We start from the raw sequence: 27845 nt of genomic DNA, 5'->3' as shown, positions 1-27845 counted from the left end.
ATGTGTTTCTGCAGTGCCCTGTGCAGTGAACACCCTTAGACTGAATAACTTTGGCTTATTTAGCCCAACAAAATATGTGTATGGGGATATAATTTATTGTTATAAACACTATGGGGACAGGACAGGGGTGAAAAATCCATAAAGCTTTTAGGCTAATGGTCAGTGCAGTCAGAAGGACACATTGCTAAACACTGTCCATGAATAAATATGGGAATTTGACTGTTTTCTTCAAAAGGGCAGCGAGGTTTAGAACAACCTTTGCACAAGTGCCAAAACACATATATTCTGATCAGTTTATGGAAGGAGTTATGACTCCATTGCCCACAATAGCATGGAGTCCAAAAGAGTTCTGTTTAGTTTTGGCAGGGGGGAGTTTAGTTCCTGTGCGGTATAGCAGTACTGGTGAACTTGTATGTGTATATTTCTATGGGCAGGCTCATGCAAATCAAAAAAGAGATGGGGAGTAAATTCAGTGCTGGCAAATTGAGCAGAACTCTAGTGAAGTTTAAATTTTATCCACTTTTGCCTTGTCTTTTTGTTTTACTGTTGGTTTTGGTACTTTCATTATTATTCCATTCTAAGCACTTGCTGGGTTCTGTCCAGAAGGCAATATCACATTGGTCTGTGTCCCCCAGCACTTAGAGTTTAGAAGATAAACAATTTTGGCAAAAGTAAAGAAAGAAATTTCAGCAAAAGACTGATCACAATTCATCCTCAGAACATAGTGAATTTCAAGTTTTTTATTGTGCTGTTAACAGTCTATGTTATCATGATGGATGCGGGCGCAAAAAGTAACATTTAAAATGGTAGGCTGATTGGAGGAATGACCGATGGAGAGGAATTACCAGTGTGCAACCTCCATATCCCCTGACACAACCATTTGTGGAGGAAAAAAAATTGATTATACCCAGTGTGGCTTAATTAGTTATCCTGCATTATGTCTGCCCTACATCATGTCATGCTCTGTTTTCCCTTCAGGGCCAATACAGTAAAATCACGTTCCGGACTCCCTTCTATGTTGGCGGTGCCCCCAGCGTGTACTGGCTGGTCAGAGCCACGGGCACCAACCGTGGGTTTCAGGGCTGTGTCCAGTCGCTCAGCATCAATGGAAAGATCACTGATATGAGACCCTGGCCATTAGGGAAAGCAGTCAGTGGTGCTGATGTTGGTAAGTGTAATGGTATGGGGGCTTCAATCAGTGGTAAAACAGGGATTACTTTTTGCCTGTTAAAAAAAAAAAGTCGAGTAATAGTCCAGGTTTGAGAAGGGAAGGTCTGGCTTTTAATTTTGGCGTGGTGTTTTTCTGTGCCTTTGCAGATTGCTTTTGCTGGGTCTGTAGTAGGAGGATTTATCACACTGTGTAGGTAAACATTACTGTCCAGTATACCTAAACCCCTCCTGGACACAACTGTCCTGCTGTGTAGGTAAACATTACTGTCCAGTGTACCCAAACCCCTCCTGGACACAACTGTCCTACACAATAAATAGGAAAGCCGTTCTCATGGGCAAACAGGAAACTCAGTGTTGCTGATATAATTACATCTGCACCAGTATTTCTGCCAGCATCACTCAGGATGCTTCTTCAAGCTCCTGACTGACAATCATATAATCAGAAATCAATAATATGTATGCTGTATTTGTATTTAAAATGCTGTGGAGCCAACAAAATGTGTTTTGCCTAAAGGCATTGTTGCACTTGTCCAAAGCAACGCATGGAACTTTCAGATCCACAGCAGTGCTGTGGCCATTACAGAGGGCTTTTCCTCATTAAACCACATTAGTGATGAGGAAAATAGGCTTTCCTGTCACCGCCTATTGTTTTCACTTCCAGAGTCACAGTATGCTTTAAAAATACCATGTAATCAATTCTTTCAACAGCTTTATGAAGTGGTATTACAACACTATCTCCCTTTCACAGATTAAAAGGTGAAGTAGGGAAGTTACTTAACTAGTCCTGTTTTACTCATCTCTATTATGTCATAATGGGCACTTGAGAACAGAGGCAGGGATACAAAATCCTCACTTTAAAAACCTCACAGTCTAAACAGTTTAAGAGTAAAGGTAAACCCAAGTCAGAAAGCAAGTGGTAAAGACAGGAAATAGGTCCCGTATCACTGAACTCTCTGTGCCATGCTTCAGCCACAAAGTCATCTTTCTTCTCTTGTATAGCTGTGCGTTTGGCATCCCAAGAAGGAAGTGGTTAATGAGAAACTTCCTAACAATTGCTCTGTTTTCTCTAGATACCATGACCAAAATTCTCTGCAATATAGGGGGAGAACAGAGTGGCTCAAGAAACAGACACTGAAAAGAATGAGACTTTGAAAGCAAAGACTAATTTCACGATAGAGTGAGAATCTATGGAATTTAGATAGATAGATGAAAGCCCTGCTGAAGTTCTCTGAACCCTAATCTCTATTGCCTTTTGGGTTGCAGCTAGTTTGATTCCCACCCATGAATGCTCCACATACCACTGCATTAGCGATTGACATCAGTGAGAACAAATGCTGGGATCTTCCATGTGTGACTCAAAACTGAGTGATAGAGCCTTACTGTCCTTACGTGACTGCACACACGTATATAACTGTACTAGGAGGGACTAGCAAGCGGTGTGTCCCATAAATTAAGCTTAAAATAAATAAATTGCAAGGGAACTCTGCTAGGGTTTAGGGATGGTTTATGCTGGCCAGTCTTTTGTTTCTTTCTTAGTGGCACAGTGAGGGATGCTGTGGTACATGAGCTGCAGAACTGAATGTGGCGAGGGGAGGGGTCCACCCTGTTCCTGCACCACCTCTACTGGCTGCAGCAGAAGTGAGCTATGGGGCTGTCTGGGGAGGCAGCCTGTGGTTCCGAGCAGGCACAGCCAGACCCTGTACTCTTATTGCACCTTCCTTCCTGCCTCTTCTGCCACTGCATCCATGGGACCTGTGGTGTGGTGTAGTCACCTGTGGTGGTCTAAAGGCTGTGAAAAGTCACTGAGACATTGTGAGAGCAATACCAAGACTGCTCCAGTTCAAGCTGTCCCTTGAACCAGTGAACCTGTGTTTTGTCCCATTATTATCTCCCTTGTCATCTTCTGTTTCTCAAAGACTTTGTGTGCTTTTGATCTGTATCTGCTGAAACTGCCAGCATTGACAGTGCAGCAGATGCAATAAAGATGAGTGTTGACACCATTTTCTGTTTGTGTCTCAAACATGATACATCAGGGTCCTTGTTTACCCTTTTCTTGGCTCTGTTTCCTGGTTGGTAAAGCAGAGTGAGTGATATTCATTTCTGTCACTGTCTTGATAATTGAGTATGTGGATGATCTGAGAGACTAGATGCCCATCCTGCTCCAACTTACTGTAGCCATCACAATGCAGACCAGATGGGGAAAAGACAGATCAGTGAGCACTGCAAGCACATCCGCTGCCACAGCTGGGTGTGGGGCAGCCATTTGAAGGTGTAATTGTCCCATTCCATGTGGAAGGAGAATTTGTTCCCTTCCAGGGAACCTGTATATTTTGCCCATGCTCCTTGGTTTAGCCCTGCATTACAACTGCTATATTGGCTACACTGAAAAATGGGCCTGTTAGGATATACATAGATGTTCTGTAGAAGTCTGGTCTGACAGTTGTACCAGAGGACCCAAGAGTTATTACTGCCTCTGTCCTGAATTGGTGACAGGAGGTTATTTTCCACTGTGGACAGCTGATTGATCAGGATTTACATCTGCACACTTCTTTGTGCTTTGCTTGCTGGTATGGTATGGCATGGGAAATCAAACTGTAAAGCTGGCGCTGTACTAGTGCCAGTGCCTGGTCTGGAAACTGTCTTTATGGTTTACATTAGAGTGCTGTGTTTAATCAAAACAAAGAGGGCATATCCCTTCTCACAGTAGTTTTGCAAGATTCTCACAGTCATCTCAGATAACAAAACTGTTCTCCAGTGTTTATTGTCAGCTCTGCCACAAACACCTGTGTCATCTCAGAGGTGGTATTTCAGTGGGCCTCAAAATAAATGTGCAGTTCTTGGTTTGTCATAAACACCGTGCCTCTCCAAATGACATGCTTACATTTGTGCACCACAGAAGTCTTATTTGGACTGTCTTAATGTGTAAGGTCAGTCTGTTGCTATCAACGAGGGGAAAATTGTTTAATCAGAAACTAAAGGAGAAAGTGAACAAGAACTCCATTAGATGAGCAAGAGGTAAAAAAGTAAATTGTTTTGCAACAATTTCAACTTAATTCCAGGAAGAAGAAATCATCTCCTTGTTATTCTAGTTGATGTGCCAGCATAGTAGACACGCTTCTTAAAACGCCCATATGCTGATGATACGGATCCCTTTTAGTGCAGACAAGAGCCCGGACAACCTCATTGTTGTTAATAAGATTAGTTGATGATGATTAACATCTTCTATGCTTAGCATGGCATGAATTTACGATGAACAAAGAAGCACTTAAGGTAATTGAAATTAAACAAGTCACAGTGCTTGTAAACAATCTAGAGAGATTTCTACCTTACAAGAAAATAAAGGTAGAAACGAGGAAAAGTACAGTAATCCATGAAGTGATTGAAAGCTACAACTGTCATGGCTTGTTAGTAAGAGTTAATTTTGCTAATTTTAGTGTTTCTTGTTGTTCTGGGACTAAAAATAAAAGAAAAAAGTTTCTAAAAATCAAGTTACCTTGTCTAAATCATACACCATTTGGCCAAATGGGAAAGAATCTAGGCAGGAGAGGACATTGTATTTCTAGTAGCAGTGGTCAACAGCCAAATAAATGTTTGACAAACTTCTCTGATAGGTCAATGTTGTGGCTTTGTGTTTAGGTGAGTGCAGCAGTGGCATCTGTGACGAGGCATCCTGCATCAACAGTGGTACCTGTACTGCAAACAAAGCAGATTCATACATTTGCCTTTGCCCCCTTGGATTTAGAGGCCATCATTGTGAAGAAGGTGAGAGGATGCTGGATGCTTGTATCTTTTGTCTGTGTTATCTACTGTTCAGTGTGTTTTCCACATAGTAACATCCAAGGAGGTCTCACATTTTTACACTGACAGAAAATAGTATTTGTTTTTTTCTCTTTTTAAAATCACATAGTGAAACCCTCTCCTTTGGGGCTACATCCAGCTCCTACACAATCAGTGATTCTCAAACCGCTTTGGTTATTTAATCTAACTATAATTAAGTACCTTAAACTTACTTTTCGGAAGTTAATGTACCACTTCACAGGTGCACTTCACCTCTAAAAAAATCCCCTCTTTCCTCCTAAAAACCAACATGAATTTCCTGCCGAAGTCACAGAGATACAAACAAATAGTTGAATACATACAACATTATTTTCTGTGCTGCAGAAATTTTCATGCCATCATCCATTGTGTGCATGCTTGCTACTTTGAAAAACACCATGCTGTATTATTAAAGAAAATGAGCACAAAATTTTATAATAGAAATGCATCCCTGGAAAAGGAAGGGATTAAGGAGGGAAGCAGTGCTGGCTAGGAGAAATTTTTTTTAATTTGGAAGACAAAATTTTTAGGTTGTTTCTCTTAATGTTAGCTTTAAGTACCTAAGAAAAGGAACAGACACAGTTTGTTAGGAGTCAAACCCTTACCTTTGAGCCTCAAGTGACCTGCTTGTGTATTCTGGATTTCCAGCACTCACCTTGGCCATACCTCAGTTCAACGAGTCCTTAAAGTCATTTGCTAGCACACCCTGGCCATTGGAACCGCAGAATTACCTTTCCTTCATGGAGTTTGAAATGACATTTCGTCCAGATTTAGAGACTGGCGTCCTTTTGTACAGCTACGACACAGACAGCAAGGACTTCCTCTCCATTATCATGGTGGCTGGTTACGTGGAGTTCAGGTTCGACTGTGGCTCAGGAACGGCTGTCATCAGGTAAACAGCATTGCTTGTATTTGTGTTCCAACAGTGCCACAGTGATGACTGAGGAAAGGAGTGGAAAGAGTAATAGCCTATAGAACACAGAAACACTAGAACTGTATTCAAAAGGACATGATATTCCTCCTACATAAGTTTGTTATCCTTGTTACTGTGCCATGGCACCATCTTACTGCAGATGTTACTTTTGTTCCTCTATGGTATTCTGCATGGTATTGTGATCTGGTTGAAGGAAAGAAGTCAGAGTTGTGGTCAATGACACAGAGTTTAGCTGGAGGCCTGTATCTAGTGAACTCCCTCGGGGGTCAGCACTGGGACCAGTACTATTCAACATACTCATCAATGACCTGGACAAGGGAACTGAGTGCACCATCAGGAAATTTGCTGATGACACAAAACTGAGACAGGTGGCTGACACACCAGAAGGCTGTGTTGCCATTCAGCAAGACTTAGGACAGGCTGGAGGGTTGGATAGGTAGAAGTTCAATGAAATATAACAAAGGCAACTTTAGGGTCTTGCATCTGGGGAGGAGCAACCCGATACCAGAATAGACTGGGGACAGGTCTGATGGAGAGCACCACAGAAGTAAGGGATTTGGGGGTCCTGGTGGAAAGCAATGTGCCCTCATGGCCAAGAAGGCCAGCAGCATCCTGGTTTGCATTAGAAGGGGTGGAATTATTAGGTTGAGAGAGGCTCTCCTCCCCCTCTACTCTGCTCTGGTGAGACTGCACCTGGAATATTTTATCCAGTTCTGGGCCCCTCAGTTTAAGGAGGACAGGGACCTACTTGAAAGAGTCCAGCGCAAGGCCACAAAGATTATTTAGGGAGAGGAACATCTTTGTTATGAGGACAGGCTGACGGAGCTGGGTCTCTTTAGCTTGTATAAGAGGACACTGAGGGGTGACCTCATTAACATCTGTAAGTATGTAAAGGGTGAGGAGGATGGAGCCAGGCTCTTCTCAGTGATGCCTAACAACAGGAAAAAGGGCAATGGATGCAAGCTGAAGTATAGGAGGTTCCATGTGAACGTAAGCAAAAACTTTTTCACTGTGAGGGTGACAAAGCACTGGGACAGGCTGTCCAGAGAGGTTGTAAAGTCTCCTTCTCTGGAGACATTCAAACCCCTCCTGAATGTATTCCTGTGTGACCTAGTCTAGGTGATCTTGCTCTGGCAGGGAGATTGGACTACATGATCTTTCAAGGTCTGTTCCAACCCCTGACATTCTGTGGTTGTGTGATTAGAGAAATTCCCTTCTTGCTTCCATGATGGTATAACACAGCTAATTAGGGTATCTATACATATTTTATGCATACAATTTCTAGTCAAAAAATTGTACAATATTGGCACTTTTGTGAGCCTCCTCCACCCTGGTCTCCAGTTTCAGGTGGTAAGTATGGGGCTGGAGGTGTCGCAAGAAGAAACTGCTCCAGGTCCCCTCTTCCTTTTTAGTGCTGGGTTGTTTTTTGTTGGTTTGTGGGGGTTTTTTGAGGGGGGAGGGATGGGAGACTGATGCTAACATCCAATTTACATAACTTAAGCAGTGTAAAAGATAAAAATACATTTTAAATGAGTTATGCAGGGTCCCAAACAAAGACAGACCCCAAGAATGATTCACCTCATCCTAAAATTAATATCTAGGATAGTAGCAATGAAGTCCTTCAAAAAGGGTTGCTTGCTCTCTCTGCACATAACTGAGCGCCCAGTCCCCCGGACAGCTGTTCCCTGGGTTCTTCTGAAAAGGCAACAGGCCCAACAGAAGCAGTCAGTACCTTGGATGTGGTCCAAGAGGCTGCCAGTTTGGCCAGGCTAACCTAATATTTAGAAATGTAAAAAGCTTATGCAAAATGTGTACACTGCCTGCAAGTCTTGCATACCATATGTTCCCTGTGGATGGACACCAAGAATTTTGGCTATACTCCGATAAGGAGAAATGTACTGGTTTTCCCCTGAATGAGAGCAAACAAACACATTCAGATGATGAAGTGAGAGATAATATTTTAAGGGGGCAAATGCAAATTAATGAACAACTCTCAACAGCACACAGCTGTGGCCATACAGTTAGTGCTGTGAGACAAAGATCCTGGAGTCATCATGGCTAGCTCTGTGACTGCATAAGCTAACTGGTTAGAGACAATGTGGTGGTTTGACCCTGTCTGGAGGCCAGATGCCCACCAAGGGTGCTCTATCACTCCACTTTTCAGCTGGACAGGGGAGAAAATATATATTGAGAGGCTTAGGAGTCAAGATAAGGACAGGGAGAGATCATTGCACTATCATTGTCATGGGCAAAACAGACTCAACACGGAGTAAAGGAAAGAAAACTCCCTAATTGATGACACTGCACTGCACACCCAGTGACAGCAGAGTCAGGTAATGAGAAGTGTGACCAGATCTTAAAGCACCTCCCCTAACCCTTCCCTTCTTAGCAGACTTCACTTTGGTCATGATTTCCCTCCCTTCTTCCCCCCCATTGTGGCATTGGGAGGGGCAGGGACTGGGAAATGGGGGCTTTCGTCAGTTCCTCATGATATGTTTTCCTTCTTAGCTGGGGAGGGGGGACATTCTTCACACCCTTCCCCTGCTGCAGCGTGGGGTCCCACAGGGGAGATAGTCCTCCGTGAACTTCTCCAATGTGAGTCCTTTCCCTTGGGGCTTCAGCTCTTCCTCAGCTTCCCCAGCGTGGGTCACTGCTATGGGGTGCAGTCATAAATCACAGAGTGTCCCCCTTCTCCACCAGAACATACCCACGCAAAACTACAATACCAGGGCATCTTTATTTTTTTTCTTTTTGCACTCTAACATCAAAACTAGAAGCATGAAAGTAATGATCTGCTGATTTGAGCTGTGCATAACCACTGTTACGACTGAAAGTTTTCTCTCCTACCTGCAAGGTTTGCTCTGGGTAACTGGATGCCCTGGGCTTTTCTTTTGTTTTCTTAGTGAGACAGAGTACTTGCAGGTCACACCTCTCTTTAAAGGGACAAAATTTTTTCCCTTTGAAAAGCTGATTCTCTCTTCTTCCTTACTGTTTAGTAATAATCATGTCTCTCAGTCTCTCAGGCCCAGACTGCTCCAGCCTGGTCCTCCACAGAATCACAAACACCCACAGCAAACCTGCCCTGCATGGGTCTCTCTTGCTCATCTCTGTGTCTCCGTCTCTCTCCATGTGCTGCAAGTGCTGGCAGGGGCTTATTCCAACACAGATCACAGTATCTTCTGCATGTCTCCCCCTGCTCCAGTGTGGGGCCTCTCCACGGGCTGCAGGTGGGGTCTTGGCCTTTTCCATGGGCTGTGGGAGGACACCCTCTCCACCATGGGTTTCTCCAGGGGCTGCAGGGGAACTTTTCTCTCCAGCACCTGGGGCGCCTCTTCCCCCTTCCCTGGCTTTTGTGTCTGCACAGTTTCTTACATCTTCTCATTCCCTTCTCAGGGGGCAAAACGCAGCTACTTATGGGTTTTTTCTCCTAAATGTGACTCCTAGAGGTGCTGTGACTGTCTCTGATGGACTCGGGCTTGGTCAGCAATGACTCCAGCCTTGAGCCGGCTGGTGTTTGCTCTGTGGGGCCTGCAGAGAGCTTCTGGCTGCTTCTTACAGAAGCTCCCCTGCAGCACCCTCCTCTGCCAGAACCCAGCCATGTAAAACTACAACAGACAAATACAGAAAAATAAGTACAGTGCAGAGAATTATTAGGAATGGAATAAGGAACAATGCCTCTGCAAAAAATCCAGAAAACAACCTGTCTTGAGAACTTGCTGCCATTCTACTTTCAGAAGAAATTAGCAAAATTTAAAAAGTAGTGTTGATTTCCAGGGGAGGAATAGAAACAGCTTCTATAAATACAGCAGAACCTTCCAACCTGAAAAAGAAAGACCATAGTGGAAATATGATAGAGATTTTTTAATTGTGAATGACACGGAGATAAATAAAGAATTATTATTCTGTATTTTTTCAATATGGAAGAATTAGAAGGAGTCCAGTGAAAATGCAAACCAAAAAATAGCAAACAAAGAAAATAAGTTTTTTGGTTTTGCTGGGGTTTTGGGTGGGTTTTTTTCATACAGCACAAAAATAAGTTGTGGAAACTAATTGTCATGGCATGTTACAGATGCCAGAACTATAAATAGGTTAAAAAAAAATCAGAAAAATTTGAAGAAAGCTCCATTGAGGGAGATCAAACACAATTGTACGGATGCAGCCTCTGACTCAGGAAATTGCTAAATGACAAGTTGCCAGAAGCTGGGAGGATATATCAAGAGAAGAATTACTCCATACTTGCCCTGTTCTTTTTCTCTTGTGGAAAAGCGGCAGAAATAGCTAATGTCAGAGACCTTTGCTCCAACCCAAAATGGCCCTTCTTAGAACAGCCTTCAATCTTTTTCTGATTACAGCTATCTAATTCCTATTACGGGCAACCATAAAAGTTGATGGCTTTTTTTCCTTTCTTCCCCAAGAATTTTGTAGCACTTCAAAACACCTTGGATTAAAGTTTAACTGAGATGTAGGCTTGTAAAATGCGGCAAGACCCACAAGCACATGCCTGGGAGTTGAGACTGACCCTTTCAGTTGGAAAACAGAAGAGCCAGCAAGACACCAGTTAGCACCTGGGTCATGTGCATTAGGGAAGAGACATGTAGTGAGACAGCTGAGTGATGGGGGAGACCCTTGAGACTGGCAGGCTTTGTTGAAAATTGTCACGGTACCCTGTTAGCTCCTTTTTGTAAATAACATACACAACTCACACCCTGTTATCAGCTCTGTCATTGATTAAATATGATAGACTCCCTCTTTTTCATGACTGCTTAGCAAATACCCACTTAAAAGTCTGCCTTGATTTTTATCATACCACTTCACATGTACTCTTTCTCCTAATCATCCTGAGTATGTCTTCCATAGGACCAGGCTGTCAAGTATTGTAACACAATGAGAACACAATTATCATGTCTTTATAATTAAGGGTGAGGCAAGCTCATTTGTACAAAAGTTTATGTTAGTGAAGCTTAGTTTTTTCCTGAAGTGACCTGGAATGGAAGCAGCATAGTGTGCACAGGGGAGTCCAGAGGAAGCAGGGATGCTGAGTGCACAGATGGATGCAGAACCTGAGCTATTTACCAAGATGTCTCAGAGGAGAATTTGTTATCCCCTGGGATTTCCTTTGGCTGGGCATTTGTAGGATCAAGATTGCTATGATTTTTAACATTTGGTTTACACAGGGAAAAAGTAATTTTTAAGCACATGAAGAGGCATTACCAAAGCTCGTGCTGGTTTCAAAGAGTGTAAATCCAAGAAACAGCTTGCAACTCTAAAGTGATGTCTCTGTAAGGTTTAATCATCTCTAATTGTAATTAGATCTAGCAGAGCAGGAGGGTTAGCATGATTATGACCTCATCAGTAGAGGAGATAAAATTGCTATTTCTTGGGTAGCCAAACGAATCTGGTTCCTTTATATGTATATATTGACTTCTGCAAGGTGATTAAATTCTGTTACCTGTTGATTTACCTAAGATAGTTAAAAGAAGGACAAGTGAATGGCATTCACAATGACAATTCTTTCTGAGGTTTTCTGAACAAAGTGTCCAAGTAATATTCCCAACATTGTCCAAATAGTTGAAAACAGGCTTTGAGAAAATGTGGAGGAGCAAAATAGGTACAACCAAAAGATTAGAGCTCATATTCGGGGGGAGGGGGGGGCAAAGAAAAATTTTTATTGTTACATTTTCAGAATTATATACCTTTTTTTTTTTATCAGCATTTGAATCACTATTATTCAAATCACATTTTTTTCAGTTCTTTCATTTTCTTTTTTTCATTTTCAAATGTAAGTAACCTAAACCCACATAACATTATTTCACCCAAAACAATTTTATATGTTTTCATTAAAAACTAGAAAATCTTCAGGTGCCCGAGATAACACAGTTTCTGATTTTTTCACTTGACCAGTGAATCAAACACAAGATATCATTGCTCCTGAAAAAATCCTGCAAGATAACTGTTATACATAAAATGCTTTAACTGGTGCAGTAAAATGACATTTGAAAGGAAGATACTACAAAGTTCTGGGGGGATATGGTTTTGCCTATTATGCAGGATGCTATTCGTATTACTGCTGAACTAATTGTAATAACATTGAAAGAACAATTTTACAATGCTTCCTCTGAGACTGGTGAATACTTTGCACAACTGTGGATTATTGTTCTTAGCCAGGATCTCATCACATCATTAGAATTGTATTTTAGGTACTTCCCCTTAATGTACAGCAGCCAGGCTGTGCGTATGTGTGCATGTATATCACTGCAACAGGCTAATAGAGCTAGTGAGCTAAGACAAAGTAGTTCTGTTTTAAAATAGGGTGAAGAATGTGAGACTAGGCTAACCATTAAGTGGGAAGCTTTATCTTCAGGCTTATGTCACTGTGAAATGAGGATGTACAGTTGAGGGAAAAATTTGTCTTTATGTATTATAAATGACTGAGGAAAAAAATCAGCTCAGGGGTAGATGAAGTGCGTGATTATACAACTGTTTATAAGTAAAAGTAGAATGCTTGTTATTTGCTGTAGGAACATGGTATTATTTTCCTTTGCTAACTGGGCTCAGGAATTGTGTTACTTCCTTACAATGAAAGAAGCGGTGATTTGGTTTCGGTTTTTATTTAGAAAATCATCCCAGAAGGCTTGACTTTTTAACACCCCCACAGTCTTGAAAGTATCAGAAAGGCAGAAGCTTAAAATACTTGAAAGTTTTCTTCTCTTTAAAACAGGAGTGAAGAACCTGTCAGTCTGGGCCAGTGGCACGAGTTGCGAGTGTCTCGCACGGCAAAGAACGGCATCCTACAGGTGGACAAACAAAAGCCAGTGGAAGGGATGGCAGAGGTGAGCATGGCTTTTCATGAAGGAGAAGGGTGATACTGAAAATTATGTGCACAAGTCCTGTTTTTACCACTCTCTGAATATTTTTCTGGAAATTGATGCCAAAAGAGAATTGCTTATTTGACTTCTTGCAAAAGACATTTTCAGGAAAGCGTAAGGACTGGAATACTCAAGCAGTTGATGACTTGTATTTTATTCTTCTGCCACCAAGAGGTTATAGTGATTTAACTTTGTAGGGGAACTTTTGCTTATACTGAGCAGGGTATTCACTCTAAGCAGTCCAGTGCTTACACAGAAGTACTTTTTTATCCCAAGAACCTGATGCTAGAACTGCTTAGAAAATGTCTTTTATTCTTTCCTAGTGGAAGGTGTTGCCAGAAAGCCAGATTCCAGACCCTGTTAGTAGAAGAATCTGCAGCTTTTTCTGCAAACTGGGAAACTAAAAGTTCAGATTTTTTTTTTTTCTTGAAAAATATAAACAAATTGAAGTTACAATTGTCTCCTAGATGGAGTGGGAAACATTCAGATGGAGCATTTGAGACTTATTTAGATAGATGGGTCAAGATGACGACTTCCATTTTCTTGTGTCTAAGTGCTGCAGTGCAGCCACAGAAGTAGGTTGGCTGGGCGCTGCCAACAAAGAAATCACAGGAGCTTCTGCAGAACTGGCATTACACGTTTATCCTGTCCTTAGATGATAAAACATCTTTTAGTTCACCCCTGGACACTCAGGTAGTCCTGTCAGGTATCCTGGTAACTAATGCAAACTCAATGTTTCTTTCATTTAGCCCCATAAGTGAATTATCTTTTTAGATGTTGGTAGCATTAAATGAGTCTGTTGCATGGACGCTGCTCTGATTTTAACTTTGTGAACCTCACTCTGGTTCTAGATTTACATCACAGCGCCTTAAGTCACTGCAAATAGAGCTAGATGTGCAGTCAGAAAGCACAAAGAACCAAGCCTCCTTTCTTCCTTCAGTATTCCGATTTTGAAGTTTTTAATCTATTTCTGATTAGGGAAAAGCACAGTCAGTAGAGTGTCCTGCAGTGGGTGACTGGTGCAAAGACATGTTAGTAACAGAAGAGGCATTAGAGTAAGCTGTAACTTCTAATGTAACTTCTAATGTAACTTCTAATGTAGGCTAACTGGAAGATACCAATGTGGTTCCAGATGCTCTAATAAAATGCTATTCTTCTGTTTCTTGCAGGGGGCTTTCACACAGATTAAATGCAGCTCTGAAATCTTTATTGGTGGAGTCCCTAGTTATGATGCTGTGAAGAAGAACTCTGGGATCGTCAGACCCTTCAGCGGGAGCATCCAGAAGGTATGTGCTCAGAGAAACACACTGGAGGTGTTTCTTTCCATCCCACCCAGTGCACACTTCAGGTGGATGCCTGCCCTTATCACTAGCAATATTCAAAATAATCCAAGATTATTCAGGAGCCCACCACAAAGAGCTTTCACTATTCCACAGTGAAAACCAATTCTAATTTCAATAGCCACTAGGTATTATTACTACCAGTCTCTTTATCAATTTCCATGCTGTACTAGTAGATAAGCAGAAAGTATATGGGATTGAGTTCAGAATGGTGCACAAAGTCAAGATTAGGGCCCTCTGAGTGCCCTGTGGCATCATAGATAAATAAATGAACAGAACAAATGCTCAAATACTTCAAAGTATGTATGCTGAGGCAGCTAAATATCTGATATAACCAATACAGTAATGAGCAAAAAAGAAGGTCCAAATTCAAATGGATCCCAGTCCAACTAGCATTTTCTTTCACCACACAGCAGTTGTGGGCCCCACAGCCTTCCTCTGTTACGATTTTATATGGAGTACGTGAACAAAAATCTTTCTCATTGTTGGCAGATGTTAGGGGGGATGTTCCAGTAGGGTCAACTGCTCCTGGATATGGTTCTCTGCTCGAGAATAAATCTGTGCATTCATAATAAATCCTAATAAGAAATCATCAGAAAGTTCAAACTGAACTCACATTTGCTTTCCCCAGGCATACTTAAAATAATTTAGATAAAGCTTAAAAGTTTGCCTGGAATCCTCAGTTTTAAATGAGTGAATTATTGCATCAGATTTACTTAACAATTAAAAACCACTAATAGTGTGTCTCATAACTAATTGACCAAGGGCAGAATAGTAGCTGTATTTCAGTGTAAATGGTTTCATTGCTTAGTCCAGCATTTTTCACTGTCTTTGACTTCTGTCTAGCAGAAAACTTGAAGTTCAAGAAAATTTGGGCAGTGTGTAATAGTGATGGGAACAGATCAGTCACATGAACAGCGTGGGAAAGGTGGGCTTGGCTGAATACAGTGCGTTTTGAAATGCAAGATAGGGAGCCTGGGAACAATTAACACAGGTCACACTTACAAGGTGAGAAGTTGCACCCAAGACCACAGAGGTACTTGGAACGATTGGGAAAGGATGAGTGAGCCCTTCTGTGCTGTAAAGGAAGTGGGTTTGCCGCCTTGGAGGCCTGGATGGGATGTCCAGGAAGAGTATTGCCTGCCTTTTGGACACTGGGAGTGTTTAGACTGCTGTGTTTGCACATGGTAGGATTTTTGAGAATAATGTAGAAGTAAAGCTACAAACATTACCAAGTACTCGAAAACATGCCATGTATAGAAAGACTTCAGGTCTCAAATCTATTTAGTTTACTCAGATAAGGTTATCTGAGCAATAAGATAAAAACTACTTTATTGTGGTCTGCTAGTTCCTATATGAGGGTGAGATTTCTTTGAGTACCTGGCTCTGAACTGATGCAGAAAAAGGAATGATAAAAAACAGTAGCTGGAAATGGAAGGGAAGTTTAATCCCAGAAATAAGATGCACATTTGTAAGACTGGATGCTTATTAACCTCTGAAACAACGTAGCCAGAAGTTAGAAAGAAGTTGAAAAGTTATTGGAGTCTCCACTGGTGCATCATTCCAACAGGACTGGGGATTTTTCTGATGTTGTTTAGTGCTGTTTTAAACGGAGTATACATATGCTTGACACAAGCCCTTCTTCCCAGTAGGATCCCCTAAGGTGCATTGTCAGAGTCAAACAGGAGCCAGAGTAACTATTACCATTCTCACTTCTGACCTTAAAATCTTATTTGTTTGTGAAAACTGACTTCTTGTTTTGATGTAGCTGAGATCAGAAACCATAATGTACATGTAATCTCTGCCAAGGTATCAGCTGAGATTATACAAATGTCAGTTTGTATGGAGAACATATGCTGCTGACACATTGGAAAAATCCCCAAATTTAACAATTCTCTTCAGTTTATATACAAACAGTTTTCTGAAATCATTAATTATGTTTTTCATCTATCTTAACTCTAGCTTCTTTCAGGCAAAATGAGATACTAGAAAGCAATAGAAAATGTGAAAAATAAGCTGTTCTGCTTAGTATTTCTGTTGTCAACACTCATCTCCTGGGGGGTTTCCTGACTTCGGAAACACTTTTCCTCAGCACTGCTCATCTAATTTTACTGTCCCAGCTCATGGCTCAGCTGTAAAACATTGTGGCAGTTCTCAGACACAAGACTGGCAAATGCCACACAGCTTCACCCCATGCAGGGGGTGCCTGAGGCTGTGTCACAAAGCACCAACGTGGGCCAGAGTAACAGAATGACTTGGAGCTCTGTGACTGGAAAACACATTACCAGAAATAGGGTTTTGGCCAAGTTTTGAGGGTTGCATTTCTCTGAAGTCTTCTGGAGAAGTCTTCTGACTACCAGTACAATACTGGGAATTCGGAAGATTTCATCACGGAAGATTTTAATGTTTTCCTTTCTTCTTTTCTTTTCTTTTACGCAGATTATCCTGAATGACCGGACGATTGATGTCAAACGGGATTTCACTTTCGGGATCAACCTAGCGAATGCTGCCCACCCCTGCGTGAGCTCACCCTGTGCAAACGGGGGCACCTGTGTTCCCAAGAAGGACAGCTACGAGTGTGACTGTCCTCTGGGCTTTGATGGGCAGCATTGCCAGAAAGGTAACGACTGCATTTCCATCCAGAGATCCAGAGTCAATCACAAAAACAAAGGAGATTTAGCACCTACAACTGCTGTTGTATATATCCTTTCAAATAGAAACCCTGGAGGCCAGAGTTCCCTTTGCATCCGTGCGAATTCCATGCACCCAGGGAAGAATTCAGTTTGTTGTTTAGGAACATGGTAACTGTTATTCCAGCGCAGAGCTACGATCCATAGATAGCAACCTGGCAGCAGCGAACCCTGAACACTTCATACAGCTCCCCAGTATGCAGAGCTTTACAAAGGGGGAATTCCTGCCAATGTCCTCCAGACAGTGATTGTGCTGTGTCCTGAAGCATGAGCATTGATAACCTTTGTAATTTTATCCCTCCTGGGACTTACAACAAGCACTGTTCTCATGTACAGAAAGGTCTAGTCCTTTGACCACTCTGATGTTAATTTCACCATCTACGCAAAACCTGCCTTGGTATGGCAATAGAGACCACCAAGGAGAAAAAAGTCTGCTCAGATGCACGTTATTCTACCTGCCTCAGAGCTGCTGTAGTACTCAGGGAAGCGTTCAGATGGCAGGACATGTTTAAAGGATGTGCTTCAGGTTATGCCACTAGATGGAGATGTTTCCTTTCTGTTAGTTAGGTTTGGGCTTCAGAAATTCCTGAGGGAAGGTTTTGTAATGTAACTGCGAACTCAGTTCAGAAGAGCTGACTGACAGTATTGTCTTCACCGATTCCTTCATTTCTCACAGGCACAAACTTCAAAGTTAAAAGTGGTGGTTTTGGTGAAATCATGATGAATAGATTGGCCTTTTCTTCCAAAAAGACAGTATCTTAGAACAAAAACATTTTATTACAGTACAGTGCAAGAAACCCCTTTGCTTACGTTGTTGTGGTCTAGCTAATAGCTGGAGTAGCGTCATTTATCCTGGTTTCTCTGTGGGGAGGAGGGAGAACTGCGATTGAGGACTGTGCCTCACTCCAAAATTATATATGCCACTTAAAAAACTCAAATGATGCTGTTATGTGGTATATGAGGTGTTGATTCATACCATAATGGATCATTAGCCAAGGATTCAATAGAGTTTCTTCTGGCATTGCTGGGTTTTATATCTTCTGTCCAAGCTGCAGGGACTGTTAAAGGTATTGTTATGTTTAATTGTAAGATGGAGTAGAACAGTGAACTGTTGAGTTTCCCTGGCTAGATCTGATCCCTGGGTTAAACCACGGTGAGTCACTGGGACCTGAAAATGAGGACTAGCAGAGGGATTTGGTGCTCATCCTACCTGTTTGCATCTTTGTGTGTTTTGAGCAGGCAAATCCAAATTCTTGGGCCAAAACAATAAAAAAGAGTGCTCCCCTCTTAGGAGATTATATTTGCTTATGCACATCTGTAGGAGGGGGCATGCATTTCCAGAAAGATGGGCAAGAAACTGGCCAAAGGGAGGTTTTACTTATATTTTATGCTACAGAAAAATAAAACGACAATGTTCTTGTTTTGCTTTGTGCTGACTCACTGCAGAGTGTGGAAGTTACTGCCTAAACAGTAAGTACTGCAAACGCCGTGAAAAATGCTCTGTCATTGTGCATCTGTGTCTGCTCTAGCGAGCTGGATGCTGGATTTCCATTGAGCCTGGCAAGCCTCTGTCAATAAGAAAATGTTTTCTAGGGTTTCACAGTACTTCCCCAAACCTTGTCCTGTTGCTATTTTGAACTGCATCCAGAGCACCTGCTAAGTTCAGAGCGGTGGGTGTAGAGCTGGTGCCTGTATCTGCAGAGCAGCAGGGCCCTGCGGCTGTCCGAGTGCTTGGTCAGGTGTCACATCAGGCTGCCCTGCAGTGCAGAGCTGGCTCCCCCTTGCCCTGGGAGCTTTGGTGCCTCTCTGCTGAGTTGCGATGAGCAGAGAGGGAACAACATGTTTAGTCCTACATCTCCTTAGAGACCCTGTTCCCTTCCATTTACAGAAGCCCTGTATGCATCAAGGGTACTCCTAAAATTTACTTGGTGCGGCAAATCCAGTGCAGCAAGTGAGTTGCATACAAGCAGAGGTAATTGCCTGTCAATCTCCTTAGAGGAAATCAGAGTACAAGAGCAAGGGCCAGGGCTGCGGCGTGGCACAGGCACCTTCCTCTGCTGAAGGAGAGAGCAGCTGGGCTCTAGTGACGCTGTGAGATGTCAACTGGAGGGAAGAAGTGCTCCTTTCACGCTCTGCTCCCATCATCCCTGGTCACACTGACCAGTGCAGGAAGTGTCAAACCTGGCAAGGAATGTCTGGCTGAGTGTAACAAGTCTTTTGCAATCTTCCAACAACGCTGGCAGGCTGTGGACCGCCTGCAGTGGTTTCTTTAGACACATTAGGCAGCTTTCCTGATTTCAGTACGGATGAAAACAGGCATTCGTCACCATCTAAAATTCTCGGTCTTGGCACTTAGAGCTAAATTGCATATTGCTGTTGTTGGCTGCCAGACTACACCAATTGTTGCATATCTGTGTTACAGTGAGCTCTTAAGGCCCAGCCAGCCTCTGCATTGCTTGAAGAAAGCAAGCATCCATGCCCTGAGAAGCTTGAAATTTATATAGATGGGATTAGCTGTGGGTTGGAGGGATTAGTTCTCAGGAAGAAAACAGGATGAAAGCAACTATTTTAAGGCATTTATAAAACTAGCTTATATTATTGGAGCAGTCCGGAGACATCAACAGCAAACTGTAGGATGACGTTCACTTGAAAGAAAATCTGTTTGGGGCAGTGCACATAACCTACCAAAGGCTGCGAATCAGGGATGTTCAGTGATTTATATCACACAGCTGAGTTATTTTGCCAAGGTCTTCTCCATGGGCAGCAGTACACCAGTCTGGTTGCAACGCATGCTGCTATCCCAGCAGCTGTACACCACAGCTGCGCCGGGGGCTGTCCTTGGAGAACTGGGAGGTGCTGTGTGTGGGACACGGGTGAGCTCTGAACAAAACACCCTCCAAGGCAGCACTGCGTCATGTCGGATGCATGTGCCAAAAGTCTTTGCAGCCTCTGTCATACAGTCTTTCATGTAGTCTCAGTTGCTTTTCTATAGACCTGAAGTGATTAGGAGCACCCCGTATGGCCTCCCTAGAGATAGCACCCCCTAACCACCACTAGAGGTGAGCCCTGAGTGGGCAGGAGCGGCTCTGTGCAAAGTCACATGCACAAAAGCTGGAATTGGGGAGCTCACAGGTTGCCTGTGCTGCCCCCCCTACCCGTGCTTTGCAGGGGTGAGAGGTCCCTGACATAATCTGCATATGGTGCTCCATTTGAAGTTAGGAAGAAGTTTCTTAGACCAAGAACAAAGGGTGGCTAATGCTCTGGCAGGAGGGTGGCTTGAACCACTGAGAGAATCAAGGAATGTGGAAACAGGGATAAAAATAAAATTTGCTATGTTTTCCTAGTACTTCTTATTTTCCCACGCTAACATTTATGGTGGAGCAATACATTAGGCCCATGACATGAAGGCAGTAAGCAGAGGGGCTGTCAGCAAACTGCCTCAACTACTGTGCCTACATAAGGGTGTGATCTGGCAGTGTGGTTTTGCAAATCAGTGCAAGGAGCTCACCTCAGTTCTGTGCCTTCAGCAGGTACCTGACAATAGAACTGTCTTGTCTGTCTCCCTTTTTTTAAAAAAAAAAATATTTCCATTTCCATGTCAGCAGGCTGGCACTCATCTTCATTTTCTTGTTTACTTTTCAGCTATTACAGAAGCAATTGAAATCCCACAGTTTATTGGTCGCAGTTACCTCACATATGATAATCCAGATATCCTGAAAAGGTAATGTGCCTCCTCTGAACATAAATACTCTGTTTGCCAACTACAGTGCTAGGAGCCTCATGTGGGAGGATGTTATACATTTAAAGTTTTAAGCTGTATTTGCCATGTTTCCAAGTTTCAGGAAACTACTTTTTCTGTGCACATGCTTATGGCTCTATTTGTTATAATATCTGAGCATGCTGCAGCATGTAGAGAAATGGCATGGACAATGGAGAAGGACTGATAGATGCTTTCTGAGAGTAAAAAACAGACATACAGATCTGGTATCTGCAAAGAGACTAAGGGGTTTATCTCCTTCTTTAGCCTTAAATTTAAATCTTCAAACTTCTTTTTGGCTACTCTGTGCTTTAGAAGATGCCCAAATACCAGCAAATCGTGGGTTGTTACAACAAATTCCTCTATCTGCTAGTACTAGTACTTCAGTCACTGGCTTGAGGAGGCTTGGAGATGTCCTCACCTGCAGCTCAGGACTTCTCACCTCCTAGGACTATCTGATTTGCTCTTCTTGTGTTTCTTCCACTGACTTCTGAGGGCACCAAATCTACTGGACATTCTCAAATGTTGCTGGTTGGGCTGGATTTTGTGCTAGGCTGGAGGAGAGAAAGGATTTTCTCTTACTTGTGTAGAATAACAGAGTAGCTTTTGTATTGGGGATTCTGGAGGGTCAAGTTCAGTTTCCCCCATTGTGAAATGCTGGAGATGAGGATGTGAACCGGAGTCCCTAACTCACCAGCATGTAGATGAGTTGCCAGACAGTAAGTAACCTGTAAGACCAGTGGAAAAGAAATTCTATACCATCTTCCATGTCTTTTTTGAAAGAAGACTGTCCCAGGTTGGTGTTTTACTATTATTTCCTTCTTCTACATTAAACAGGGTGTCAGGATCAAGAACGAATGTGTTCATGAGGTTTAAAACAACAATGAAGGAAGGCCTTTTGATGTGGAGGGGAGACAGTCCCATGAGACCTAACAGTGATTTCATTTCTCTAGGCCTTCAGGAAGGAGCACTAATATTCAGGTAAATTTCTCTCCCTTACTTGTGTTGCACACAGGACACTCAGGGCTCGAAGGAGTTGCCATAGTTTGTGCAGCACGCTTGTCCTTTGGTACAGCACGAGACAGTTGCATCCTCAAGGTTTTGTTCAGTGTCAGGTCCCAGTACTGTCTAGGAAAGGGTGTGAGTTGAAGAGCTAATGTGCTGCAAGGTTTGTATCATTTTTGCTCCCTCCCAGTTTTTAAATTCTAAAAGTCACCTTATGAGGGTACAAGAGCTGTCAGTAAAACCCACCCCCCCATTCCTTTTGAAGTACTTGCCATCTGAGTTAAGTGAGGCAGGTGTAGGGTTTGCAGAGGGAGCAAGGGTCAAGGGAAAACTCTGCTGACACACATGCTCACTCTTCACCCAGAGTGCACATGGGGACCAGGACTCCCACCCTCTCAAAACCCCAAAATCCAATGCTGTGATGCAAACCTAGCTGTCTCCAGGCTTTATTACTGCCACCATCCACAGAATCTCTTATTTATGAAACCAGTAATAGTACTGTCAAAAAATTGAAATTGGGGAGTGTGGGGAAATGTTGGGCTGAGGTCAAGTTTTCTCCCTTGCAGACACTTCAGCAGACTCCATGCAACTTTTTGTGTTGTGCTTTTTTGGGACTCCTGCTTTTTGAAAGCCCTGTGTTTTAGGTTGTGCAAGCCAAATACCGAAATGGTGAACTACAAATGACCGTCACAATTATGGATCACTGTTAATTAAATGACAGATTTTGTTAACTGTTTAAGCTAACTTAAAGATATCTTTTATCTGATTTACATGATTGTTGTTTCCTTCCATGGAGACACAGACATTTCCATTTAAATTAATTTCTTTTAAGCTTTTTCCATGTGATTTTTTTGTGGTTGACTTTGCAGAAACTCTTAGTTTCCTATTTGTTCTGTACACAAGGAACTGACTGCAGAAATGGTGCATTTTTTAAATGTCTTTGTGAGAACCAGTCTTTCTAAGATACATACTAGTAAGTGGCCCCTCTGTTCTGTTTAATGTGCTGTGCTCAAGTACCTTACACAGGCTGTGAACTTCTTTCCAGGTTCAGCCTTTTTTGAAGAGATGGTAATTTTGGCTCTAATCTCTCTACTTTGGTAGAGGCTGAAGGACAGCAGTGGCTGGCTCAGGCTAATTCGTTCTACTTATTTAGACAGCTGAGCACCCAGTACCTCACTGTGTTGTAGCATCTGCTACAACCTTTGTGAAGGTTGGCCCAGATCTCTGGGACCTACAAATTAAGATGTCTGAAATGTAAACATGAAGTTACGTATGATGCGTTATTCTAGTAGCAGCAAATACAAAGAAATAGTCAGAGCTGCAGCTGAAGCAGGGAAGTTCATTATTACCTCTACATTTTTTTATAATGCTTCATCCTTTCTGACATCACAAGAGTTCCCTATAGTTCAGAAGATTTGTAGATATGTTACATATCTATAATTTATTTATTAACCATGTTTGCAACCTCCCACTCCTCTCTCCATTAGGCCAAAGGTCTGTAGGTCACTGACCTTCATAACCTCTTGTTTTGGGGAGAAATTGCCATGTGAAGGCCCCCTTCTTTCTCCCATGGGATGTTGGTAGTGGTACCCACTCTGACCTGTGAAGGAGGCAGTTTTGTGTGTTGCTCCATGAGCCTGACCTTTCAAAACACATGCACTGCTGGTGGGCTTCCAAGGAACCAACCTCACCAGTCCTCCCAGACTGAGCTGTAAGGGGATCTCAGGGCTAAGCAGGTGGGAGACGAAGAAAGGAATCCTGAGTGATTTGGCAGGCAGTCAGTCTTTGCAAGGGAGGCAGTAAACATTTTAATTCATTTTTTTAAATTGCAGCTACAATTTGGGCAGCGGCGTTGCTTCCATCGTGGTGAATGGCTCTTTCAGTGATGGCCGGTGGCACAGAGTCAAGGCTGTTCGGTAAGTGGCCATGCTTCATCTGGGAGGCATTTTGGAGCCACCCTGCCATTAAAGGTGCTGGCTGGCGTGTCTGGATGCTGGTTGGGTGTGAATCACTGCATTCCACACTCTCACTCGCTTAGGAGTTGAACTGTTAGCAGCTTGGCTGTTTCAGGATGATGTACACAAAGATTATTGTATTAGAGGTGACAGTGCCAACTCAGCACAGCTCAAGGCAGGCTGCCAAAGTCACGCAGGGCTATTCTGGGGCTGTGACAGACATTCTATTAAACCCATACCATTTGGGTTAAGAGTATTTTTCTTTAATGTCTGCATTTTGAAATTCCCTAGTGAGCACTTTGTGGGCTGGCACAGGCACTGGAGCACAGACACTGTATGCCTACTTCTATTTGGAGGAGGTGCAGACATCTTGCAGTGTATATATAACTCATATTTATAACTCGTTACCTCATGGGATGCAAGCATGCCCAGCAGGGAAAGCACACATCTCTCTGTTCATGAGATGTTGGTTCCATGCAAATTTCAGGCTGGGATTTGCACAACTCAGAATCACAAAATCACAGAATCACTAGCTTGGAAAAGACCTTCAAGACTGAGTTCAACCATACCTGTCCTCTACTAAACCATATCCCTGAGCACCTGATGTACCCATCTTTTAAATACAACCAGGGTCGGTGACTCAACCACCTCCCTAGGCTGCCTGTTCCAATGCCCAGTAACCCTTTCAGTGAAGAACTTTTTCCTGATGTCTAATCTAAACCTGTCCTGGTGCAGCTCTAGTCCATTTCCCCTTGTCCTATCTTGTCACTTGGAAGAAGAGACCATCCCCCACCTCTCCACAGCCTCCTTTCAGGTAATTGTAGGTGGTGATAAGGTCTCCTCTCAGCCTCCTCTTCTCCAAGCTGAACATCCCCAGCTCCTTCAGGCACTCCTTGTAAGGTTTGCTCTCCAGCCCCTTCACCAGCCTGGTTGCCTTTCTCTGGACACACTCCAGAGAACCTGAATGTCTTTCTTGTAATAAGGTACACTACATCCATAACCAAACTGAACAGGAATCCCATCATATGGCTGTTCTTGCAATGCAATTATCAACCACATCTGACATGGAATTGGCCCAGAAGCTCTAGTAAGAAACAAGAGTTGTTATGTTTTACTTCAGCTTGCCTATTTCTTCCCTTCTGATGAAGCTTCTGTTGTTTACTTTTTATATTGCATCTGGGTCTTAATACCACACCAGAACCTGTCGATCTTCCCCTATCCTCTAGGTGTGCGATTTACTTCTTCCCTGTTTTATTGTCCTCTGCAAATGTGTCCCACACCCTTTGCAGTTCTTTGACATCTTAGTCCCTGGAAAGAAGACAACCTGAAAGGTCTGGATTGCCATAGCACACGGCTGTCTGTGGGGCCCCCCCAACATTAGTCGCAAGCCTTCACTGTGAACCCTACTGAGCACCAAGTTGCCCTGGTCTCCTGGTGAGGGGGAGATGATGATGCAGCTCCTCCTGCCTGGTTGTGGGCTGGGTGCATGAGAGCAGTTTGGTTTTCATTGCAGGGATGGACAGTCTGGCAAAGTAACCTTGGATGATTATGGTGCCAGGACCGGTAAATCCCCTGGGAAGATGAGGCAGTTAAACATCAATGGTGATCTCTATGTAGGTGAGTGCTCACCATTTACGTTTAGGACCCAGACACAGTCTTGTGTTTGCAAGGCCAGCTACAAGGCAGGGCATCCCTTCTCTGTCCATCTCAAGGTGAAGGCTTCACATGGCAGCCTCTGGTCCTTCACAGCCCGCTTTTCGTGGGATGGCCTCTCTGGGTGGGATGGGCAGGAGGCTGGTATGAGAAGGGACCAGCACCATGGGCTGCACTGTGGTACCCCCAGCAGGTACAGAGAGAAACAGTGAGTGGCAGCTGCAAACCCCACACCTTAGTGGAAATCTGGGCACAAGCTTATTCAGCCTTAACCGATGCTATGACTTCTGGAGTAAATAATTAGCCTCCTAGTTTATTATTTCCTGCTTATCCCCTCCGTACTTCCATGTGCTTAAAAGCTGCATATAAAAAACCCGCGGAGTAACCTGAAATTAAAATTTGCTTCTGAGGTGCTGTAGGAAGGCTCATGGCATTGGTGGGTGTGCAGTTTGCCAAGCAGGAGCAGACCCCCTGGTCAGTGAAGAGTTTCTCATTGGTGCCTTTCCCCCAGGTGGCATGAAGGAAATAGCCCTGCACACCAACCGGCAGTACCTGCGGGGCCTGGTGGGCTGCATCTCCCACCTCACGCTCTCAACCGACTACCACATCTCCCTGGTGGAGGACGCGGCCGATGGGAAGAACATCAACACGTGTGGGACCAAGTGACAAGAGAGGAATCCCGGTGCTGAGGATCCGTTGTGTGCTTGCGTGTGTGGCTGATTGAGAGCCCTCTATGGCTAGTCCACGGTTGCCATCTGGGAAGGTGACAACGCCAAAGGGAAACACCCCCCTCTTCCCCCCCCCAAAACCCAACGTTTTTTCCCTCTCCTTACCTGACCAGACCAAACTGAGTGTTTTATGTAGGAACTGTCCCCTCTACCTGTTAAGTGTTTAGTGAGCACTAAAGGTTGTGCGTTGGTGCAAACAGCAAAGAAATGTGTGGTGTGATGAGTAGCTCAATGGCTGTGTTGTGACCCTTAGGTTATCTTCTGTAGCAGTCTTCAAACACCTGCATCCATCCCACCCTGCAGTGGTACAATGACTGTGCTGTTGAACAAACACATCATCTGCATTCAGATGTATGTCCTGAAATAAGCAGTTCTCCTTACCACTCTCTGATTTAGCTAAATTATGTTTCTTCCTGTGTAAATAACAGCTGCAGTGACTGGTTTCAAATCATTGTTGTTTGTTGAGGAAAGTTCTTAAAGTTCTACTTTTTTTATTGCAAACAACAAAATCAATGAACCAATTTTGTAGAAGTAATTTTATACTTGTATATTTTTTATAGCAGCAGACTGTCTTACCTGGTATAACTTTTAACATTTAGGTGTACTATACAATTAGCTCTTTGCACATTTTCCTAAAAATAGGTCTAAATCTATTATACAGGAAACTTAATGTCTGTATTATACAGTTCTTCTGGGGATATTTGTGAGTCACGACCAGTTTTTAATCTGACTCCTTATGCTGTGTAAATTATGACACTTTAAAATTGTACGTTATGAAGCTTTCCTGGCTTAAACAGATTAAAAGATCAGGAAAAAAGAAAAAGAGCAAGTGCTTGCTACTGTGGTATAATAAATCACTTTTTTTTTTGTTTTTCTGAAAAATGAGAGAAGGGATGTGCAAGAGACCTTGGTGGGTCATAGTCCTCTTGAAATAAAATGTTTTCTAGGCACTGGACCAATACTTATGCAACCTTGATTGCCAAACTGTAATTTAAGCAGGCGAACAGAGTGCTGTCGAGACACTAAGGAAATGGTCCAGAATTTCATAGTTTGGAGATTTGTTTTCTTTAACTCTTTCTTTGAGGTGGATCAGTGAGTCACCAGGGCCGAGGGGGGGCCAGGGGGGGCGGGGTTGGGGAGGAAAGAGCCTCACCATGCAGAAGCGCACTCCACGTCTTGCCACATGCTGGCAGCAGGAGAAGCACAGACCTCAGCAGCACAGGCTCCTCCTAATGTCTGTGGGTTAAAGGCACCCTATGTGGCAAAAGCAACAGAGGTCAGGAAGTTTTTGCTGCACTCCTACTGTGCCTGGGGTGCTTCCCGCTCCCTGGGAGCTAAAACACATTCCTGAAACTCATCCCACCTACAGCTGAACGTGAGCAGCTGCAGACTGGAGTGGAAAAAAATAATACATAGCATTAGATAATAATGTCACATGCACATAACAGCCAAGGAGACCCCATAGCCTCTTGTGCACGCTGAAAAGGACATCCCAATCACTGAGGTGAACAGTGTCCCCGTAGATAGGGCAGCAATGGTCCAAACCAAATACAGGCACTTGTTAAACACAAGGAAAAAGATGTGGCAATGCCAGCGTGCAAGGTGCACCTGTGCTCTGCCCCTGGTCAAAGCACACTTTGGAAGAACTGTGCTTAGAAGACATCTGCAGCTTGCAGAGAAGCTGGAGACACTCATGGCTCTCCTCCCAGGAGAAGTGGAGTTTTGTTTGGCTCGGGGAGCTCCATGGGGAGAGAGAAACCTGTGCAGGGCTGGGAAAAAGCAGGATAAAGTATGTATGATCACAATGTGGCTTTAAAATGAATGTGGATAGGGTTTGATGCTGTGGCATGTAAAGGAGAAATGTGCAGAGTTTTAAGAGGCTATAACTAAGACCTCCAGAGGCTGAAGGTCTTGCTGAGTGCACAGAGCAG

At 43.3% G+C, this 27845-nt stretch overlaps 1 protein-coding gene across 4 annotated transcripts in view; it reads left to right on the top strand.

Annotated features, from left to right (window-relative positions):
• Positions 1 to 26689, top strand: part of EGFLAM (EGF like, fibronectin type III and laminin G domains) — a gene marked incomplete at its 5' end in the record, with an annotated part of 78164 nt that extends 51475 nt beyond the window's left edge. For 2 of the 4 annotated variants that reach the window (XM_084278124.1, XM_084278123.1), the window contains 12 exons: positions 979 to 1168; positions 4807 to 4932; positions 5635 to 5878; positions 12639 to 12750; positions 13956 to 14072; positions 16566 to 16746; positions 18263 to 18286; positions 20459 to 20537; positions 21411 to 21554; positions 23411 to 23494; positions 25047 to 25150; positions 25698 to 26689. In XM_084278124.1, coding sequence (XP_084134250.1) covers positions 979 to 1168; positions 4807 to 4932; positions 5635 to 5878; positions 12639 to 12750; positions 13956 to 14072; positions 16566 to 16746; positions 18263 to 18286; positions 20459 to 20537; positions 21411 to 21554; positions 23411 to 23494; positions 25047 to 25150; positions 25698 to 25852 — 1560 coding nt within the window. In that variant the 3' untranslated portion in view covers positions 25853 to 26689. The remainder of the gene's footprint in view (positions 1 to 978; positions 1169 to 4806; positions 4933 to 5634; positions 5879 to 12638; positions 12751 to 13955; positions 14073 to 16565; positions 16747 to 18262; positions 18287 to 20458; positions 20538 to 21410; positions 21555 to 23410; positions 23495 to 25046; positions 25151 to 25697) is intronic. The other 2 variants (XM_084278126.1, XM_084278125.1) reach the window with 1 other exon arrangement.
• Positions 26690 to 27845: the final 1156 nt, after the last annotated feature.

This window comes from Gallinula chloropus (assembly GCF_964237585.1).
Source record: "Gallinula chloropus genome assembly, chromosome: Z".
In the NCBI taxonomy this organism is placed as follows: domain Eukaryota; kingdom Metazoa; phylum Chordata; class Aves; order Gruiformes; family Rallidae; genus Gallinula; species Gallinula chloropus.
The sequence above is the reverse complement of the archived record's forward strand: the minus strand, read 5'-3'. Positions and strand labels throughout refer to the sequence as shown.